General features: G+C 44.5%; 1 protein-coding gene across 1 annotated transcript in view; it reads left to right on the top strand.

Moving 5' to 3' along the window:
• The window catches only part of LOC115463429 (gastrula zinc finger protein XlCGF26.1-like), a 31,893-nt gene extending 19,949 nt beyond the window's left edge, over positions 1 to 11,944 (top strand). The window contains exons 3-4 of the mRNA XM_030193950.1: positions 1,354 to 1,473; positions 10,290 to 11,944. Coding sequence (XP_030049810.1) covers positions 1,354 to 1,473; positions 10,290 to 11,944 — 1,775 coding nt within the window. The remainder of the gene's footprint in view (positions 1 to 1,353; positions 1,474 to 10,289) is intronic.
• Positions 11,945 to 22,666: the final 10,722 nt, after the last annotated feature.

Raw genomic sequence — 22,666 nt, 5'->3', positions numbered from 1 at the left:
TGTGTGACAGAGAGAGTGAGACTGGGTGCGAGTGTGTCTGTGAGAGAGAGTGTGTGTGCCTGGGGCCCCTCCCTCTCACCCAGTTCCAGTGTCCCCCTTCCTCCGTGTTCAAGGGTCGTCGACCCCCCTCCCTACCTCCGACTTCCAGGGTCGTCCCCCCGTTTTTTTTTTTAAAGTTTTTGTACAGGTGGTGCATTCCCCCCTCCTCCCCTCTCGTCCCCTCCTCCAAGTTCCAAACCCCCCTCCCTCCCTCCCTCCCCCCCAGTTCCAGACCCCCCTCCCTCCCCCCCTCCGAATTCCAGACCCCCTCCAAGTTCCAGACCCCTCCCGCGCTCCGAGTTCCAGACCCCACCTCCCTGCCTCCCTCCGATTTGCAGACCCCCACTCCCTCTCTCCGAGTTCCAGACCCCACCTCCCTGCCCCTTCCTACAATTTGCAGACCCCCCTTCCTCCGATTTCCTGACCCCTTCTCGGAGTTCCTGACCCCTGGACCCCTCTGCTGCGACCCTCTCGAGCCCCCCTTCCGCTGCCAACCCTCCGGGCTTCATAGCCCACCTGTGAAGAAAGTTACGGACACAGGCAGGCAGACGCATAGAACGTTGGAGGTGAGAATTATTATAAAGGACGTGTCATAATGGGCCTATTGACATCAGCTAGGGCTTCGGAGCCCATCTGTGAAGAAAGTTACGGACACAGGCAGGCAGACGCATAGAATGTTAGAGGTGAGAATTATTATATAGGATATTACCAGCACTGGGACTACATAAGGCCTTCATAAGTGCACCTCCACCAACAGCAGTGACTGATAGGTTGTGCACGCCTTCCAGCAGATGGAGACTGAGAACTCTGACTCTCGTGAGAGCCAATAAGAGCCCTGGCTAGCTAGAGTTAGATCCAGTATTCTCAGTCTCCAGCAGTTAGAAGGTGGTGAGCCCTTCAGTCTCCTACTATTTCTTCTTCCTAATCTTTCCTAGCTTAAAAAAAAAGAGGATCGTCCAAGGTCCGCTGGTCGCGGTTTTCTTTCCAGTCAGGGTTGTGGCAGAGATTTTCATCGGTTCAGATCAGGCAGGGTAGCTACTGCTCAGAAGTCTCGATTCTTTCAGAGGTTCCAGTCTTTTTGTTGTACCTGGTGGGGAAGTAGGAGAGTGGGAAGTAGACTATAAAGATGAGTGAAGAGGGTTTAAGTGACTTTACTGAGATTTACAGGGTCCAAAACAGTTCCTCTGAGGGTTTAAATATTTGTTTATTAAAGCTGGTGAAATTCTTTATGCTGGAAATTTGTGTAAATCTTGAACTTGAGGTAATCAAACACTAAATAATTTTGGGAAACCTAATGCAGTTTTCTTATCCCAGGAACAGGCTCTCCTACCATCATCCCTGACATTATATCCCACGTTGAACAAGGGGAAGAGCTGTACATCAGGGATGAGCGAGGATCAGAGGAACGAGAAACTGGGAAAAGCATCTTCTCAGGTGAGTGCGGTAATAAAAGGGACTATGGCAGTGGTTCCCAAACCTGGTCCTGGAGGCATCCCAGCCAGTCAGGTTTTGCATGCAATGGGAGCAGTACATGCAAATTTCTCTCATGAATATTCATTGTGGAGTTGTAACCTTAATTTCCCAACCTGGTTTGGGTCTTTAGATGAAAGCAAAGATCCATTTTATGTGAAAATATCTTTTAAGTCACACAGAGTGAACATTAATTGTAAATAATATATATTTTATTCTCCACCAATTACATATAAGGTAATAAGATAAGAATATGTAAGAAAAAGGGGGAATTAAATACTATATTAGTTGAATTACATTAACCTGCACTGCAAGGTTTAAAGACATGCGCACAGAACATAAAGACCATATATTTAACTTAAAAATGTTTGTTTACAATACTGGTAATGTAATAATGTTACAAGAGAGAGAGGTAGTTTTTAAGAATCTTTCACATGGGAAATGTGCAGTCAAGATATCAAGTCTGAATTATAAATTATGCTGGATAATGGTAACTCACTTTGATGGAGGCTGCTGGTAGCTGGTGGAATTGATGAAGGAGATCCTCTCTGCTAAAGAAGTCTTTTGTTGCAAAGTTGTTGCCGGAGCCTGGAGAAAGTCTTGTCAGGGTGTGTGTAATGTCCAGCAGAGAGGCAGGAGGTAGATCCAAAGAGAGAGAGACCGGTCAGGAATCGATGAGCCAAGTGTCCAGAGGGAAGAAGCCAGCAGCAAGATAATTCAAGCCCTTTTTGTAGTAACTGGTCTCATCTATTTTTAGTAACTGGTTTCATCTATTTTTAGTCATCTGTCTGACCACCTGCGGGTCCATTGTCTGAGAGTAAGTGGACTTAGATGGGTTTTTCAGTCAGAGTCTTTGTCTGAGAATAGGTGGAGTTTCACTGTATTTTGTTAATTGTAGTATCTGGTTGCTGTCCATCTTCAGAGTTTTATTTTTTGGAGATGTGTTGATGGGCTTAGGTCTCCACCTAGCTAGTTTTTGCTATCAGTAGTTTCCAGGGGGAAAGGAGGGGAGATGAAAGCCAGACCAGTTTATCTGATTCTGTCCCAATAAGTCTTTGCAGCTGTATTTTTTTTATATATACACATTTGTATCTGATCCAGCAAAATCAATAACTCTGACAATTAAACTCATAACATGCTACATAATGAGTCACCAATAGTTTAACTATCTAATAGACCAGGGGTAGGGCTGCAGAAAATAAAGGCTAAAGGGGATGGATGTATGGTAGACCAAGACCCATTTACGGAGGACTGTGTTCGTGAGGAGCTTGCCAAACTAAAAGTAGACAGAGCGATGGGGCCTGATGGGATACACCCGAGGGTGCTTAAGGAACTCGGAGAAGTTCTGTCAGCTCCGCTGACGGACCTCTTCAATGCTTCCTTAGAAACTGGAGTGGTCCCGGTGGACTGGAGAAGGGCGGATGTGGTTCCTTTGCACAAGAGTGGAAGTAAGGAAGAGGTTGGGAATTACAGACCTGCCAGTTTGACCTTGGTGGTGAGTAAGCTAATGGAAACTCTTCTAAAGAGGAGGATTGTGACATTTCTTGAACTACATGGAATGCAGGACCCGAGGCAGCATGGCTTCACTAGTGGCAGGTCGTGTCAGATGAATCTGACTGTCTTCTTCGACTGGGTGACCAAACAGTTGGATGTGGGAGGGGCGCTTGATGTGGTATACTTGGATTTCAGCAAAGCCTTTGATAAATAAATTGAGTGCCCTCGGTGCGGGACCTAGAGTAACTGATTGGGTAAAAAATTGGTTGAATGATAGGAGACAGAGGGTGGTGGTAAATGGCGCTTACTCTGAAGAAAAGGAGGTCGTCAGTGGAGTACCGCAGGGATCGATCCTAGGGTCGGCTCTTTTTAACGTCTTTGTGAGCGATATTGCAGAAGGGCTGTCTGGTAAGGTTTGTCTCTTTGCGGATGATACTAAACTCTGCAACAGGGTGGACACCCTGGAGGGTGTTAATGACATGAGGAAGGACCTAGCGAAGCTAGAGGAATGGACCGATATTTGACAAGTAAGATTTAATCCCAAAAAATGCAGGGTCATGCACTTGAGTCACAAGAATCTGAGGGAACGGTACAGTATAGGGGGGTGTAGTGCAGTGCTTCAGTGTGCGAAGGAAGAGCGGGACTTGGGGATGATTGTGTCTGACGACCTTAAAGCTTTCAAACAGGTAGAAAAAGTGACGGTCAAAGCCAGAAGGATGCTTGGGTGCATAAAGAGAGGCACGACCAGCAGGAAAAAGGAGGTGATAGTGCCGTTGTATAAGTCTCCAGTGAGGCCTCATTTAGAGTACTGTGTGCAGTTCTGGAGACCGCACCTACGGAAAGATATAAACAGGATGGAGTTGGTCCAGAGGGCGGCTACGAAATTAGTAAGCGGTCTTGAATGCAAAAATTATAGGGACAGGCTTATGAACCTCAACATGTATATGCTGGAAGAGAGGAAGGAGAGAGGAGACATGATAGAAACATTTAAATATCTCACGGTCATTTAAGTACAGGAAGAGAGCCTTTTTCAAATGAAGGAGAGCTCTGGAATGAGGGACATATGACAAAGTTAAGAGGGAATAGGCTTAGGAGTAACCTAAGGAAGTATTATTTCACAGAAAGGGTGGTGGAGGCGTGGAATGGCCTCCCAGTGGAGGTGGTGGAGTCAAGGACTGTTCCAGAATTTAAAAAGACATGGGATAAGCATGTGGGATCGCTTAGGAACAGGAAGAATTAGGGGTTACAGAGGATGGGCAGACTAGATGGGTCATATGGCCTTTATCTGCTGTCATGTTTCTATGTTTCTAAATATGTTAATGAACACGGCAGCATTTTATTTTCTCTCCCCACCCCCAACTATCGCTGCATCAAACACTCTCACCTTCCCATTTATATTGAATATCGTGCTTATTAAATCTCTCTGTAACCTTAGAAACATTTCAGGAGTATAAGTTCTCTTACACTTAAAGTATATAAAAGTTTCCACCCTTCTCCACCCCTCCTGCTTGTAATCAGTATAACTGGTTGCATACTTTCCACTAGATTATCTCCTCCCACCCCCCCCACCCCCACCCCCGGAGTTCTGCTTCTGTGTAAATTCCCTCTCTGGTTCTGGGAAAGATAAAACCATTTTGGCAGAAGCATCATCTTTATGACTTTGCATTACATAAGTACATAAGTATTGCCATACTGGGACAGACCAAAGGTCCATCAAGCCCAGCATCCTGTTTCCAACAGTGGCCAATCCAGGTCACAAGTACCTGGCAAGATCCCAAAAAAGTTCAATACATTTTATGCTGCTTCTTCCAGAAATAGCAGTGGATTTTCCCCAAGTCAATTTAATAATGGTCTATGGACTTCTCCTTTAGGAAGCTGTCCAAACCTTTTTTTTTTTATAATTTGTAAAAGGTCTTTCTCCGAGGACAAGTAGGCTGCTTGTTCTCACATGTGGGTGACATCCACAGCAGCCCCAGGTCCAGAAAATCTTCCTAGCAACAACGCTTGCTAGAGCCTTCGCATGCACAGATGTGCGGCCATCTTCCCGCCTGTCACGCGAGAGCCCTGCTTCAGTCTTCTTTTTTCCACGGTCAAGAGCGGCTGTTTTACGGTGGTTCTTTTGCCTCAGGAGAAAAAGAGCCTTCACTTTGCCGGCTTTTTCGCCGATTTTCTTTGTGTTCGTTCATGTGCAGCTCGCGTTTGAGCTGTTCTGTTAAAAAAAAAAAAAAGTTTTTCCTTTATTTCTTAGTTTATCTCTAAGTAAGTTTCCATTCCTAAGAAGGTTGAGTCCCAGTATCGGATTCACGTGGACCCGGAGTTGATGAAGTCCCAATTGCCTCACGACTCTGCGGTTGTGGATTCCGCTCTCAAGAGAGCCAAAAGTACAAGAGATTTTGCCTCGGTGCCTCCAGGGCGAGAAGCTCGGACTTTGGACTCTTTTGGGAGGAAGGCCTACCAGTCCTGTATGCTCGTGTCCAAAATTCAGTCCTACCAGCTCTACACGAGCATCCACTTGCGGAATAATGTGAAGCAGCTGGAGAACTTGGTTGATCAGCTCCCTTCAGAGCAGGCCAAGCCTTTTCAGGAGGTGGTCAGGCAGCTGAAGGCGTGTCGTAAATTCCTGTCCAGGGGTCAGTGGCGTAGCTAGGGTAGTTGACACCCGGGGCCGGTCATTTTTTAACACCCCCCTCCAAAATCCAGTACTAGGCATACTGAGAATACAAAACATTCAGGATCTCTAGAACAATTTTACCATACCATAAGCAGTAATTTCTACGAGTCACATAAGGAAAAGGAAAGCATCTTAAACACTACAGTGAGCACTAGAACATCAATTCGCCTATTGTAAAACGTAACCAGACAGAATAGTACAGATCGTCGATCCTGCATAGTCAATGCCAACTGAAAGCCGTATCTTTTTCACAAACACAGATAAACCCTAAACCACTATAGAATAAGTAATCAAACTTTCTATTTAGACAAAAATTAAACTGAACCCCCAAGAGGCCAGACTGAGCATACAATGCAACACCACAGAAACAGAAAATAAAATACCACCATTTTATTGGACTAATACATTTAGCTTTCAGAGACCAAACCTCCTTCCTCAGATCAGATCAGTACAGTATAGTGATTTTACAATATCCTATCCTGGCCTGAGGAAGGGGGTTTTGTTCTCCGAAAGTTAGTCAAAATATATTAAAATTAGTCCAATAAGGATTACCTTATTTCCATGTTCTATTTATTAACACAGCTAGAATACTACTTATCCTAAAGCAAAAAATAAAAATATATATTTTACTTGCAGTTTGTTGTCTCTGGTTTCTGCTTTCCTCATCTTCTTTTCACTGTCTTCCTTCCATCCAGCATCTGCCTTCTCTCTCTCTCCCTGCCATCCAGTGTCTGCCCTCTCTCCCTGCCCCTTCCATCTAGGATCTGCCCTCTCTCCATGTGCATCTCCTTCCTTTGTCTTTCCTTCCCTCCATCCTTGTCCAACATTTCTCCTCTCTTTTCTTTTCCATCCATGTGCATTTCCTTCCTGACTTTCCTCCCCTCCATCCATCCATGTCCAACAACTCTCCATTCTCCCTTGCCGTCTCCTCCATCCACCCATATCCTTCAAATTTCCTCTCTCCCCTGCCCCCATTCATCCATCCATATCCAGCAATTCTCCATCTATGTCCAGGAACTCTCCATTCTCTCCTGCCATCTCCTCCATCCACCCATATCCTTCAAATTTCCTCTCTCCCTGCCCCCATTCATTCATCCATGTCCGGCAATTCTCCTCTCCTCTACCCCTCCTCCATCCATCCATATCTAGCAAATTTCCTCTCTCCCCTGCCCCCTCCATCCATCCACCAGCAATTCTCCTCTCTCCACTCCTCTCCCCTCCTCTCCAGTGATCTCTTCTCTCCCCATGCCCTCCCCTCCCATCCATGTCCAGCGATTCTCCCTGCCCTCCCTCAGCTCCCCCACAGCCCTCCTCTCCGTTCCTTCCTGCCCTCTCCTCCATCCATCCACCCACATCCAGCAATTCTCCTCCCCTGCCCTCCCCTCCAGCGATCTCTTCTCTCCCCCATGCCCTCCCCTCCAGCAACCTCTTCTCTCCCCCATGCCCTCCCCTTCTCTCCCCCATGTCCAGCAATCTGTTCTCTCCCCCTGCTCTCCCCTCCCATCCATGTCCAGCATTCTCCTCTCTCCCCTGCCCTCTCCGTTCCTTCCTTTCCGCCCATGGCAGCCCTCCTCCTCCTCCTCTCTGCCCCCCCCCCCCGTATCACAACCTTTTACTTCCCATGGTGGCAGCGGCGTCAGTTCCATTACAAAGAAGGCACTGCAGGTTCCCCTCTGGCTTCAGCTTCTCCCTTCGCTCTTCACACAGTGAGTGTCCCGCCTTCGCGATGACGCATTTCCTGTTTCCGCGAAGCCGGGACACTCACTGTGTGAAGAGCGAGGGAGAAGCTGAAGCCGGAGGGGAGCCTGCAGCCTTCTTCGTAAGTAACTGACGTCGCTGCCACTACAAGAAGTAAAAGGTTATGATACGGAGGGGGGGCAGAGAGGAGGAGGAGGGCTGCCGAGGGCGGGAAGGAAGGAGGAGGAGGGTTCTACAAGGCGCCCATGGAGGAGGGCGGATTTTGGGTGCAGGGGGGTGCCCGGAAGCAGCGGGAGCGGCGGAGCACCCCCCCTTGTGCTGACACTCGGGGCGGACCGCCCCCTCCGCCCCCCCCTTGCTACGCCACTGCCAAGGGTACTTACGACTCTTTTGATGTGGCATCCAGGGCCGCTGCGCAAGGTATAGTGATGCGCAGACTCTCATGGCTGCATGCCTGTGACCTAGAAAATCGAGTTCAGCAGCGGCTTATGGATGTTCCTTGCCGGGGGGATAATATTTTCGGCGAGAAGGTCGAGCAGGTGGTAGAGCAGCTCCACCAGTGGGAAACTGCACTCGACAAACTCTCCCACCGGGCGCCTTCAGCATCTACCTAATCAGGTAGACGTTTTTATGGGGGAAGGAGGAATGCTCCCTATACTTATCATAAGCGTAGGTACAGTCCACCTTCCCGCCAGCATGCTCAGGCTCAACCCCAGCGAGCTCGTTCTCATCAACAGTGTGAACCAAGGCAGGCCCCTGTGGCTCCCCAGCAAAAGCAAGGGATGGGCTTTTGACTGACTCCAGGCAAGCATAGCCGCAACCAAAGTGTCCGGTCCGGACTATCTACCGGTTAGGGGGAGGTTAGCATTTTTTCACCAAAGGTGGCCTCTTATAACCTCCAATCGGTGGGTTCTTCAAATAGTCAAGCGGGGATACTCCCTCAATTTGATCTCCAAATTGCCCACCGGGAGCTCAGTCCTTCAGCTTCCAGCACAGGCAGGTACTTGCAGAGGAACTCTCTGCTCTTCTCAGCACCAATGCGGTCGAGCCCGTGCCACCGGGGCAAGAAGGGCTGGGATTCTATTCCAGGTACTTCCTTGTGCAAAAGAAAACAAGGGGGATGCGTCCCATCCTAGACCTAAGGGCCCTGAACAAATATCTGATTCGAGAAAAGTTCAGGATGCTTTCCCTGGGCACCCTTCTTCCCATGATTCAGAAAAGCGACTGGCTATGCTCCCAGGACTTAAAGGATGCTTATACACACATCCCGATGCTGCCAGCTCACAGGCAGTATCTTCAATTCCGTCTGGGAACACAGCACTTTCAGTATTGTGTACTGCCCTTTGGGCTCGCCTCTGCGCCCCGGGTGTTCACCAAATGCCTGGCGGTTGTTTCAGCGTCACTACACAGGCTGGGAGTGCATGTGTTCCCTTATCTCGACGATTGGCTGGTGAAGAACACCTCGGAGGCAAGAGCTCTACAGTCCATGCAGTTGACTATTCAACTCCTGGAGCTACTGGGGTTTGTCATAAATTACCCAAAGTCCCACCTTTTTCTGGTTCAGAGACTAGAGTTCATAGGAGCCCTGCTGGACTCGTAGATGGCTCATGCCTACCTCCCCAGAGCGAGGGCAGACAATCTTCTGTCGCTGGTTTCCTTGGCTAGAGCGTCTCAGCAGATCACAGCTTGGCAGATGTTGAGGCTTCTGGGCCATATGGCCTCCACAGTTCATGTGACTCCCATGGCCCATCTTCACATGAGATCAGCTCAATGGACCCTAGCTTCCCAGTGATATCAAGCTGCAGGGGATCTAGAAGAGGCTGTAATCCAGTTGTCCACCGCTTTTCACAACTCCCTGCTATGGTGGACAATTCGATCCAATTTGACCTTGGGACGTCCCTTTCAAATTCCTCAGCCACACAAAGTGCTGACAACGGATGCATCTTTCCTTGGGTGGGGAGTCCATGTAGTTGGGCTTCACACTCAAGGACTTTGGTCCCTCCTGGAGACAGGTGTTCAGATCAATCTTCTGGAGTTGCGAGCGGTCTGGAACGCTCTAAAGGCTTTCAGAGATCGGTTGTCCAATCAAATCATTCAAATTCGGTCAGACAATCAGATTGCCATGTATTACATCAACAAGTAGGTGGGCACCGGATCTCACCCCCTGTGTCAGGAAGCCGTCCAGATGTGGCTTTGGGCTCGCCGTCACGGCATGTTTCTCCAGGCCACGTATCTGGCAGGCGTAAACAACAGTCTGGCCGACAGGTTGAGCAGGATCATGTAACCTCACGAGTGGTCACTGAACATGGCAGTAGTCCGCAAGATCTTCCGAGCGTGGGGTACACTAGATATTTCTTTGACCCAGGAGGGCTCACAATCTAAGTTTGTACCCGAGGCAATGGAGGGTTAAGTGACTTGCCCAAGATCACAAGGAGCAGCAGCAGGATTTGAACCGGCCACCTCTGGATTGCAAGACCGGTGCTCTAACCACTAGGCCACGCCTCCTTTCTGTCGCCATGCTCCATTCATAAGCTGTTCTTTGTGTAAGTTAGGTGAAGGCAAACTTTCCCTGACAGTGGCCATGTTTCAGCAGGAGCCTGGATCTGGCATCATTACTTCGTCTCTGTGAGAGAAACTCCCTGATAAACACAGATTATAACAATTTCATTTAGACCATTCTTCAAGGCTCTTTTATGTACACCCTACCATTTCCAAGGGACAGCTCATCCTCTCACAAGTTCTGTGGTTTGTGGAGACAAATGTTTCATGAAATCGTTTGCAGATCAGAAGCATACCATTTCTAAAAGCCACACATAGGTTGTGTTTTCTATCATTCCTCTTATTATACACAGGTAATATTTTAGAAACTAGCCTGTCTTCTAACACATGATTAATACCTTTTCTTTATATCTGTTAGATCGACCAATCACAGAAGATAGAAAGAGAAAAAAGAATCAAGGGACTGATCCTTTAAAAATAGAACAAATCCAACGACAATCAGAAAAAGTGTGTGAGAATATTTCCCATAGACCTAAGAGGAAAAACAGAAGGAATGATCAGCAAGAATCAGAAATAGAAACAGATTCTGCAGCATACTCACTGAATGGAGTTATGAAGTGTGAGAGAAGATACAGAAAGCTCACCAACATCCATGAGCAGCAGAGAGACTTAGCAGAGAGGCCCTTCCAAAATAATAATAATAGTGGTTACTTGACTTCTTACCTTGACAAGGGAAAGAATAAAAGAGAAAAAGCCAAGCCAGAATTTAGAAGTTCCATAAAAGACAATGTAAGGAAACAATTTAGCAGTACTGAGTGTACTGTAAGCTTTTTTAAGAGGTCACATCTGAAATGCCACCTGCTGATCCACACGGGAGAGAAAGCATTTACATGTACAGAGTGTATGAAAAGTTTCACTCAGCTTTCACATCTAACCAACCACCAATTGGTCCATATGGGAGAGAAACTGTTTAAGTGTACTGAGTGTAAGAAAAGATTCACTCGGCTTGATGTGCTAAAAAACCACCAACTGATCCACTTGGGAGTAAAACCATTTATATGCACTGAGTGTAATCAAAGGTTCACTTATCTTTCATCATTAAAAAGCCACCAACGGATCCATACAGGAGAAAAACCATTTATGTGTACTGAGTGTAAGAGAAGCTTCAGTCTTCATTCAGCCCTAAAAAAACATGAATTGATCCACAAAAATGAGAAACCATTTATGTGTACTGAGTGTAATTTAAGATTTACCCAGCATTCAATGCTAAAAAGGCACAAAATGATCCACACAGGAGAGAAACCTTTTACATGTAGTGAGTGTAATAAATCCTTCAGTCGGCTTTCAGTACTAAAATGTCACAAACTAATCCACACTGGAGAGAAACCATTTAAGTGCAGTGAGTGTAATAAATGCTTTACTGAGCTTTCTACGCTGAAGAACCACAAAATGATCCACACAGGAGAGAAACCATTTGTGTGTACTGAATGCCATAGAAGCTTCAGACAGCTTTCAGCGCTAAAAAACCACCAAATGGGTCACACTGGTGAGAAACCATTTCCATGTACTGAATGTAATAAAAGATTCCGTCGGCTTTCAGAACTAAAAAGCCACCAAATGATCCACCATGGAGAGAATCCTTTTGTATGCACTGAGTGCAATAAAAAGTTTGCTTCTCGTTCATATCTAAAAAGTCACCAAATGATCCACCATGGAGAGAATCCTTTTGTATGCACTGAGTGTAATAAAAGTTTCACATCGCGTTCAAGTCTCAAGAGCCACCAAATGATTCACAATGAAGAGAAACCATTTATTTGTACTGAATGTCATAAAAGCTTCTCTTACCTTTCAAATCTTAAAAAGCACCAAATTATCCACACTGGAGAGAAACCATTTACATGTTCACAGTGTAATAAAAGATTCACTTTTCTTTCAAATCTAAAAAGTCATCAAAAAATCCACATGGGAGAGAAACCAGTTACATGTACAGAGTGTAATAAAACTTTCACTCGGCTTTCAAACTTAAAGAGACACCAAACGATCCACACTGCAGTAGTAGATTTGAGAAATTGAGATCATACTCCACATACCCTGGCTTAGGAGTGAGGTTCATTCCTGTCATGATATGCATAAAATTAACTCATTTAGATAAATTGCCCCTGAGAGAAATCATGTACATGTACTGATTGTAATAAAAGCTTCACTTGGCTTTGAAATTAAAAAAAACAAAACATGAAATGAACCACACTAGAGAAAAAAATGGGATTAAAAGGCGTGCAGTATAAATTTAGCAAGAATAGCTGGTGGATTACTGTGCATCTCTGAGGAAAAGAGAATACACTTTCTCCTCAAGTCTTGCTGAGTACTTTCACACTGGCCACATGTCACCCAGGATAAAAGGTGACCACCCATGGGCTATGTACTAGGGATAACAATGGTGGTATCAATAGAGCAGATGAAGAGAACATCAGTTCTGCAGAAAAAAAAGCCTTGATGGACTTGTTCATGGACCCACTGCAGCAGGAGATCAGCCACAGAGGTTAATGAAAAAGTTAAGAGGATTAACTACAATTAAGTGGCCTCCTGCATTACCGCACTGACAGCCGCTAGTGCAGCTTAGTAAACAGGGGGGTTAGTCTCCTAGGATTTCATGCTATTGTCTTCCAAGTGGCTGGTCCAAAATTATGGAATAGCTTACCTTTGGAACTAAGGAGAATTGACTCATTGATGATGTTCAGAATTGCCTGACCTTATGTTTGATGTTGGTATTTTGTTATTATTGAACTCATTGAATTTTTAAATTGCACTGTCAGTATTGTTTTTAAATCATGTATATGCCTAGAATTTTTAGGATTGCGTGTAATAAATAAATAAATAAATAGGGGTTCTTACCAAGGCACTCAAGCATTTTTAGTGCATGCTAAAAATAGCACGTTCTAAACACTAGAGACACCCATTTATTCCTGTGGGCATCGCTGGTTTTTAGTGTGAGCTAATAATTAGCATGCACTAAAACTGCTAGTGCGCCTTTGTAAAAGCCCCCTAAATTAAATATACAGCAAGGCACAGTGAGGTGGCATGTCTCTTCCATTGGAAAAACATCCTGTAACCTGAGATAGAAATTCCCTCTTGGTCTCACGGGTCACTGTTTTGAAAAATCATGAACCGTGGCGGTTCCATTGAAGCTTTTGGGGCACAGGCTGGTAACTTGTTTTACTGAAAGGACTTGACTTGATTAAAATGATTGCTTTAAAGATTTTTAAATGTCTTAGCTAAGAATCTACACAAACAACTTAGGTCTTCTTTTATCAAACTGCACTAATGATTCCCAGTGCGGCAATGCCGAGCAGAAATCATTAGCATAGTTTGGTAAAAAAAGGTCCTTACTGTTAAAGCCAATGAAAAGTTTTAAAATCCATCAAAAAAGAAAGATTGCTAAGCTGCAAAACTCTTCTCAAAGAGGGGACATTACCAAGGTGCTTTTACTGCATTTTGATTTACCATGGGAATCAGTAACCTACAGTATCTCTGGACCACAGGTTGCAGACTCCTGTGGTAAAGAACTTTTGTATGAAGGGTTGAAATGACCAAAGTGTTTAATATAGAGCTGTTTGGTTTTGTAGATCAGCCAGCTTTGCATATATAACTTATTCCCTTATCTATGATCTATAGCCTTTGTCTTCTTGGCCTTCTCAGGGACAAGTTAACAGACAGGTTTGCTTGGCCTAAAATAATGGGCCATAAACTATGGGCCATAAACTTTAAAGCCTCTGTTTGTTTCAAACAGGCTCTGAATTAATACAGAGAAGCACTTTCAATGATGGAAATATGAGTGATATGTATTCGAGGGAGGGAGGTTACAAAGGGCAAATGATGGATAATTGGGAAAAGTACCAAAGAAGCAGAATTATGTGAAGGTGACCTTAGAGGTCAGAGTTGAAGAATACCAGATAAGTAAGAGAGAAAATATAAGGCATTAAGTGATTGGACAAAATTAAGCTTCAGTAATCTGACAAGCACAACTTGTGGCAGTCAGATTTGTTAAGCGTCCAGGGAAATACACAGAAAGACCAGAGATTTTTTATTTTCCTTATACTGAAATTTAGACATATAAACAAGCATTCAATTTTCTGTAACACTGGGATAAAATAAATGTTATTGTAATCATTTATTTACTCTAATAAATGTTAGCATTATTATAAAAGAGAAAAACTAAACTCTGGAGTGTGTTTCCTTTGCCAGTAGGGCTTTCTTTCAGTCTCTTCTGAAGTTGTTTAGCTTCCCTTTAGAGGCAAGAGGGTGGCTATACAAAGAAAGAAATCAGAATGTTTGCGGTGAGCAGAATGCTGCAAGGGCAGAGTAAGGATCGTGTAGTTGCTCTGTACCAGCTGAGCTCATCAGCTATAATGGAATTATATGAGGAGGTACGGGCAGATCTGGATCCCATCACAGACGGATCCCATGCTGCTCTTGCAAAGCTGTTGAGCATGTTATATTGTTCGGCCTCTGTCAGCTTTGAAACATCTGTGGCTGCAGTTGGTAGCATGGCCGCCTTCTCCATGTCTCGCTGTGTCTGCCAGATTCTGTGTGCCATGATGTGCCCGCTTAAGAATTATGTTCACTTTCCTAATACTAGGCAACATGGGAGTCTCTGAGTGACCAGTTTAATAACATCGCAGGGCTACCACACGTGATGGGAGCAATAGATTGCCCACACATTGCACTTATACCACCCAGTGAAAGGGAAACGATATATCAGAAGCGTAAGTACTTCCGTTCCCTGAATATGCAGGTGATTTGTGATGCAAACATGCAAATCCTGAACATGGTAGCCAGATTCCCAGCATCTACCCATGATTCCTATATCCTGCATCACGCTGCCCAGGCCAGTTCCAGCAATTTGAGGAGAGTAGGTATGGCTGTGGCTGGCTAATAGGTAAGTTGAACGGTGAAGCTTCCCGAAACAAGCACCACTGCTATGATGTGTACTCAGTGTGTCGTGCTTGTCTTTTCATTCTCCCAGATCATATTGTCAGTGAGAGTGGAGAAACTCTGAGTGTTTGTAATGCTGAGATATCACAGCTTGGTGTAGGTTGGGAGGTTGCTATACTACTGACCCGGGTATCTGAGCTTAGCATGTTAAAAAAAAACAAAACCCCCAGCTTGGATCTGTTTCCATTGCCCTCTCAAACAGTATCAATGGTACAATCCCAAAGGCAGGACAGATTCAACATCTACTCCTCAAGCGGAGGTGAGAATGACGAGACCTACCAACTTGAGAGTGGCTGAAGAGCTGGTAGAGGGCAATGTGGATGGTGCAGGTTTATTTACATTTTCTTTCGCAGTGCTCTGCAGATATAACTCTTGATGTAATCTGGAAAACTTTTTGTGAAGGCTTTATCAGTTGTTTGAATTTCAGTGCTGTTAAATGTGTATATTTTTCATGGTAGTCCTATTATTAAGTTTCAGTTTCCTCTTTTCAAGTTTACTTCATTTACCCCAACCCCCCCCAGCTGTGCAGCAATACCGACACAGCCCATTCAAAGCAAATGGGCAGTGCTTGCATTAGCGCACTCCAGCTGCTAGTGTGGTTTTGTAAACTGGGGAGTTATTGTATCTATGTTTATACTTGGTCATTTTACTATTGTTATGCTGTTAACAAAATTGTAAGTTTTATGTTAAACTGTACCTGCTGTACACCACCTTGGGTGAATCTCTTCATATAGTAACATAGTAGATGACGGCAGAAAAAGACCTGCACTGTCCATCCAGTCTGCCCAACAAGATAAACTCACATGTGCCACTTTTTATTTGTACCTGTCCTCTTCAGGGCACAGACCGTATAAGTCTGGCCAGCACTATCCCCGCCTCCCAGCCACCAGCCCCGCCTCCCACCACCAGCTCTGGCACAGACCGTATAAGTCTGGCCAGCACTATCCCCGCCTCCCAACTACCAGTCCCACCACCAGCTCTGGCACAGACCGTATAAGTCTGCCCAGCACTATCTCCGCCTCCCAACCACCAGCCCCGCCTCCCACCACTGGCTCTGGCACAAACCATATAAGTCTGCCCAGCACTATCCCCACCTCCCAACTACCAGTCCCACCTTCAACCACCGGCTCTGCCACCTAAACTTGGCTAAGCTCCCAAGGATCCATTCCTTTTGAACAGGATTCCTTTATGTTTATCCCACGCATGTTTGAATTCTGTTACCGTTTTCATCTCCACCACCTCCCACGGGAGGGCATTCCAAGCATCCACCACTCTCTCCGTGAAAAAGTACTTCCTGACATTTTTCCTGAGTCTGCCCCCCTTCAATCTCATTTCTTGTCCTCTCGTTCTACTGCCTTCACATCTCCGGAAAAGATTTGTTTGCGGATTAATACCTTTCAAATATTTGAACATCTGTATCATATCACCCCTGTTTCTCCTTTCCTCCAGAGTATACATGTTCAGGTCCGCAAGTATCCCCTCATACGTCTTGTAACACAAATCCCATACCATTCTCGTAGCTTTCCTTTGCACCGCTTCAATTCTTTTTACATCCTTCACAAGATACGGCTTCCAAAAGGCGGTTAATAAATCCCAATAAATAACAAAAATATATTTACCCACTGAAGAAGTTCCTGTTGAAATGGAGCACTTCCCCCCCCTAATTCTACAAAAGTTGCCAAAAATTGTGTGTGGCGACTTCTAACAAAATTGTAAGTTTTATGTTAAACTGTACCTGCTGTACACCACCTTGGGTGAATCTCTTCATATAGTAACATAGTAGATGACGGCAGAAAAAGACCTGCACTGTCCATCCAGTCTGCCCAACAAGATAAACTCACATGTGCCACTTTTTATTTGTACCTGTCCTCTTCAGGGCACAGACCGTATAAGTCTGGCCAGCACTATCCCCGCCTCCCAGCCACCAGCCCCGCCTCCCACCACCAGCTCTGGCACAGACCGTATAAGTCTGGCCAGCACTATCCCCGCCTCCCAACTACCAGTCCCACCACCAGCTCTGGCACAGACCGTATAAGTCTGCCCAGCACTATCTCCGCCTCCCAACCACCAGCCCCGCCTCCCACCACTGGCTCTGGCACAAACCATATAAGTCTGCCCAGCACTATCCCCACCTCCCAACTACCAGTCCCACCTTCAACCACCGGCTCTGCCACCTAAACTTGGCTAAGCTCCCAAGGATCCATTCCTTTTGAACAGGATTCCTTTATGTTTATCCCACGCATGTTTGAATTCTGTTACCGTTTTCATCTCCACCACCTCCCACGGGAGGGCATTCCAAGCATCCACCACTCTCTCCGTGAAAAAGTACTTCCTGACATTTTTCCTGAGTCTGCCCCCCTTCAATCTCATTTCTTGTCCTCTCGTTCTACTGCCTTCACATCTCCGGAAAAGATTTGTTTGCGGATTAATACCTTTCAAATATTTGAACATCTGTATCATATCACCCCTGTTTCTCCTTTCCTCCAGAGTATACATGTTCAGGTCCGCAAGTATCCCCTCATACGTCTTGTAACACAAATCCCATACCATTCTCGTAGCTTTCCTTTGCACCGCTTCAATTCTTTTTACATCCTTCACAAGATACGGCTTCCAAAAGGCGGTTAATAAATCCCAATAAATAACAAAAATATATTTACCCACTGAAGAAGTTCCTGTTGAAATGGAGCACTTCCCCCCCCTAATTCTACAAAAGTTGCCAAAAATTGTGTGTGGCGACTTCTAAGAAAGCAAATAGAATGTTAGGTATTAGAATGGAAAGCAAAAATGAGGATGTTACAATGCCTTTTGTATCGCTCCATTGTGCGACTGCACCTTAAATATTATGTGGAGTTCTGGTCACCGCATCTCAAAAAAAGATATAGTGGAATTAGAAAAGATAAAGAGAAGGGTGACAGAGAATGGGAGAGAGGAGAGAAGTTGGATGGAAGAGAGGAGAAGGGACATGCTGGATGGAAGGGGGAGAGAGTCGAGTTAGTGAAAGACTGGAATAAGAAGGCTGTGGTGAGGGAAAGAGATGGAAAGCTGGAGGTAGACAAGTAAAAAGAAGGAAAGTGAAGACTGGAAAGTGAGAATGAATGAAGAGTGGAAAAAAGTAAATGGAAGAAAGCTGAGAGGAAACGATCAATGTAGGAGATGGATGTAGTGGAGGAAGTGGAAAATGTGGGATACAAATGCAACAAATAAATAAATAAAGTGAAGAAGGCAGGAGGGAGAGAAAAATGACAGGCACACAATCCTTGCATGAGAGTTAAGAGGAGATAGAGGAAAGCAGAGATTGGAACCAACATGATTAGAAAAATTAAATGACTAGACAACTAAGCTGGATACAAAAAAATATTTTTAATTTAGGATAAAGTAGTACAGTAGCCATATTATTCCACTCAAAAAAATAAACCAAATAAAAAATGGAAGATAAGGTGATATCTTTTTATTGGACTGATGTAGTATATTTTTCAGTTAGCTTTCAGAGGCCAAAACTCCTTACTCAGGTCAGAACAGTATCCTGTTACAGCAGTATATTCTCAGGAAGGAGGTTTTGGCCTCTGAAAGCTGATTAAAATATGTATTACATTAGTCCAAGAAAAAGGTATCACTTTCACCCCATTTTTTTGTTTTATTTTTATTTCTAATTTGTAATGTGATTAGAATACATCAGTTTTTGAAATGTACAGCTGCTATCTTTATATTTTCCATGCCACGGGGGGGGGGGGGGGGGTGTCACATGTCACTGTTTCTCTTTCTTTAATGTTGCATTGTATGCAGAATCTGGCTTCTTTGGGGGGGGGGGGGGGGGGGGGGTCATTTCAGAGGATACCTAAGAAAGTAGTCCTGGCCATTAAAGCAGTCCTTTCAAAATTTGGCAAAAAATAATCTGGAGAATCCTCAGGAGGGAAAGGGACTTGATATACTGCATTTCTGTGGTTACAATCAAAATGGCTTACATACAGGTACTAACTTTTGTATCTGGGGCAATGGAGGGTTAAGTAACTTGCCCAGAGTCACAAGGAGCTGTAGTGGAAATTGAACCCAGTTCTCCAGGATCCAAGTCCACAGCACTAACCACTAGGATACTCTTCCTTCTTTAACAATGGGATTGGTAAGTTCACCTGGGATGGGACACACAGAGGAGGGTATTAGAGCCAAAAGAACATCCTTCAAAGAATGAAAAAAAAAATTAAGAAAACAAGAAGCAACATAAGCACTGGCAAGTTAGATGCAAAGCATTGATAAAGAAGGCTAAAAGAGAATATGAAGAGAAACTTGCCACAGAGGCAAAAATTCACAGTAACAACTTTTTCAAATACATCAGAAGCTGAAAGCTTGTGAAGGAATCCATGGGGCCGTTAGATCTTGAAGGAGCAAAAGGGGTACTGATGGAGGACAAGGCCATAGCAGAGATACTGAGTAAATTCTTTGCTTTGGTCTTAACAGAAGAAGATGTAAGCGATCTACATATACCAGAAATGGTTTTCAAGGGTGATGAAAGAAATCTTGACAAACCTGGAAGATATACTGAGCCAAATTGACAAACTAAAGTGTAATATATCAACTGGACTGGATGGCATGTACCCTAGGATACTGAAAGAACTCAACCATGGAACTGCTAATCTGCTGTAAGTGATCTGTAACTTGCCTTTAAAATAATCCATAGAGTAATACCTCGGTTTTCGTTGATAATCCGTCCAAAAACAATCGGCAAAATCCAAAACCAACGAAAACCGAGGCAATTAACGAGGACACCCCAAATCAGCTTTCGATTATGCCGATTTGGGCATCCTTGGGAGAAGGACGCCCATCTCCCGATTTGTATCGGAAGATGGATGTCCTTCTCTTTTGAAAATAAGCCGATTTTGGGAGTCCTCGGGAGAAGGGCATCCATCTTCTTGTAGCTTCCTCATCCCAGAAGGCCCTGCAAGCTCTACTATTACTCGTGGCCGAATACCTCAAGCCTGCAGTTCACCTCTGAGCTCGGAGACAATTAAACTAACCTCGCCTCCAAAGTCCTAGACCATGGAAGGGAAAGAAAACTAAAAGGATTTTAAGACCCAGTAACCAGACAGATGGTAAGTACAAGTTACTAGTTGTTTATTTAAACCCAATTTGGGGTATGGAAAAAATGATGTTCTTAACACAATAGGTTCTTTTGCAACATAAAAATACATTTATACATAAATTAATAGCATAATTTTTTTCCTACAGGTGCAGCTGTAGAACAACAGTGAAACCAACAGACAAGTATTAACCAAAGTATCTTATTTGTTCTCTCTCAATCTATAAATTTCCTTTATATTGTGTGTCTCAAGAATCAATTATTTTGAATGACTTTGTCTTTTAGGTGTGAACACCCAGATTCAGTCTCTACAACAGGTAAGTCAGATTAAACTGTGACCTTTCAGTGTCCTTTTGCATAGGAGTGAAGACCTATCTTTGGCCCTTGGAGCTTCTTTGTTCTTTCCCCTTGTATGTTGGAGCTCAGGATCTTCTCTTTCAGTACAGGAACCTACTACCTCATCCTTTAAATGAAATCAACAAAAAAAACCTTCCTTCCTGACTAACAGCAGGAACAGCACTAGCTGGGATTCAGGGACAACTGTGGCTTGCTAACTAACAACATAAAGAATAATTGTATAACCTTAAATAGTTTCTCTGTTCTTGTACTGAGTTCCCTAACTAAGGAAGGGCACTCTTCATTGGATCGTGCAGTCACACAGCTCTCAGCATCTTTGTCTCTCCAAATTCATGCAATCTTCCACTCTAGTGCACCAGCATGTGAACACACATACTGCAAGCCCAACCTTAAGCTTGGAGACCAGTTTTCCTAGTGGCTTAACCGGGTTACTTGCACAAATTTTGGTTTACACAATCATGGTCTCTCTACCAGTCTTAACTTGCAAAACATTTAAACAGCACACAAACAAAAATCAATTTTAGTTCTTTTTTTTTCACTGTTCAAATCCAACACTTTTCTCCTCAAGCTCACTTCAACTGCACTCAGAGAGGTAGCGGCGACCTCGGGGGCTGGGGGGGGGGGGGGGGGGGGGCGGTGGCGACCTTGGGGGGGGGGGGGAGGGCAGGAGAAATGCTGGACATGGGAAGTCTCAGAAGGAGGGGGGCCTTGGAGCTGGCTGGGAGGGATGGAAGGGGGCCCTTGGGGCTGGGAGGGAATGGGGCCTTGGAACTGGGAGAGCAGGGGGCCTTGGAGCTGGGGGGGAGGGACGGGGGAGCCTTGGAGCTGGCAGGGAAGGAGGGAGGCAGGAGGCCTTGCAGCTGGGAGGGGGGCCTTGGAAAAAAAACATACCAATACTCGCCCGTTTTAACGGGCTTAATGGCTAGTAAAGAATAAAATTACAGAACATATAGACAAATATGGTTTCATAGGAGAGTCATCATGGATTCAGCCAAGGGAAGTCTTGCCTCACCAATTTGCTTCATTTTATTTATTTGTATTTATTTATTAGGAATTATTTATTGCCTTTTTGAAGATATTCACTCAAGGTGGTGTACAGTAGGAATAAATCAAACATAAGCAATAGATAGTTACAGCAGTAAAAATATTCAAATAACAGCACAAAGTATGGCATAGTATACAACTTACAATGTCAACATAATACATAATCAAACATTTTAATAGACAGGATAGGGTATAAGCAAAGATGGAACATTTAAGAGGAGTTAGAAAATAAAGTGACTAATTTAAAGAAAGTTGCACATGAGGTCGAAACAGTCACCCAAGCGATCAAAAGTTTCTCCAGCACCCACTGCCCCAGCTACCTACTAAAAGCCGCCCCTGACCATTTCACAACAGACCTCACATCCCACCTAAATTACAAGCTCCAACAAGGTCTTTTCCCTGAGGAATATGGCAAAATCCTGCTCACCCCAATCCCAAAAGATACCAAGAAAAAAACATCCGAACTTGCCAACTACCAACCAGTTGCATCTATCCCACTCGCAGTTAAACTGATGGAGAGCATGGTGACCAAACAGCTTACTGACTGCATGGACAAGTTCACTATACTACACGAATCACAATCAGGATTCCACCCCTACCACAGTAATGAAACTGTCCTAGTTACTCTCCTGGTCAAATTCAAGCAGGAAATAGCTACAGGTAAAAGCATACTTCTCCTCCAATTCGACATGTCGAGCGCATTCGACATGGTAAACCACAATATACTAATAAGACTCCTTGACCACTTCGGGATTGGTGGAAAAATACTTAATTGGATCAAGGGTTTTCTAACCACCAGAACATACCAAGTTAAATCAAACTCAAACACATCACCACCGTGGAAAGCAGCCTGCGGAGTACCTCAAGGACCACCATTATCACCACCACTCTTCAACATAATGATGATCCCACTGGCAAAGTCCTTATCCAATCAAGGCTTCAACCCGTTCATCTATGCAGATGATGTTACAATCTACTTTCCCTTCAGACACGATTTGACAGAAATAACCAATGAAATCAAGGTAGGCTTGAACATCATGGACTCATGGGCAAACTCATTCCAACTGAAACTGAACACTGAAAAAACACACTACCTCATCCTTTCATCTCAACACAACAAATACAAACCCACAACCATAAACACCCCAGAACACATCCTCCCTATCTCAGACAGCCTAAAAATACTCGGCGTCACAATCGATCGCAACCTTACTCTTAAGAGCCAAGTAAACTCTGTAACAAAGAAAATGTTCTACTCAATGTGGAAACTTAAACGCGTAAAACCATTCTTCCTGAGGGAAATATTTCGAAACCTAGTACAATCAATGGTT

Source organism: Microcaecilia unicolor, chromosome 1 (assembly GCF_901765095.1).
Source record: "Microcaecilia unicolor chromosome 1, aMicUni1.1, whole genome shotgun sequence".
Classification (NCBI taxonomy): domain Eukaryota; kingdom Metazoa; phylum Chordata; class Amphibia; order Gymnophiona; family Siphonopidae; genus Microcaecilia; species Microcaecilia unicolor.
The sequence above is the reverse complement of the archived record's forward strand: the minus strand, read 5'-3'. Positions and strand labels throughout refer to the sequence as shown.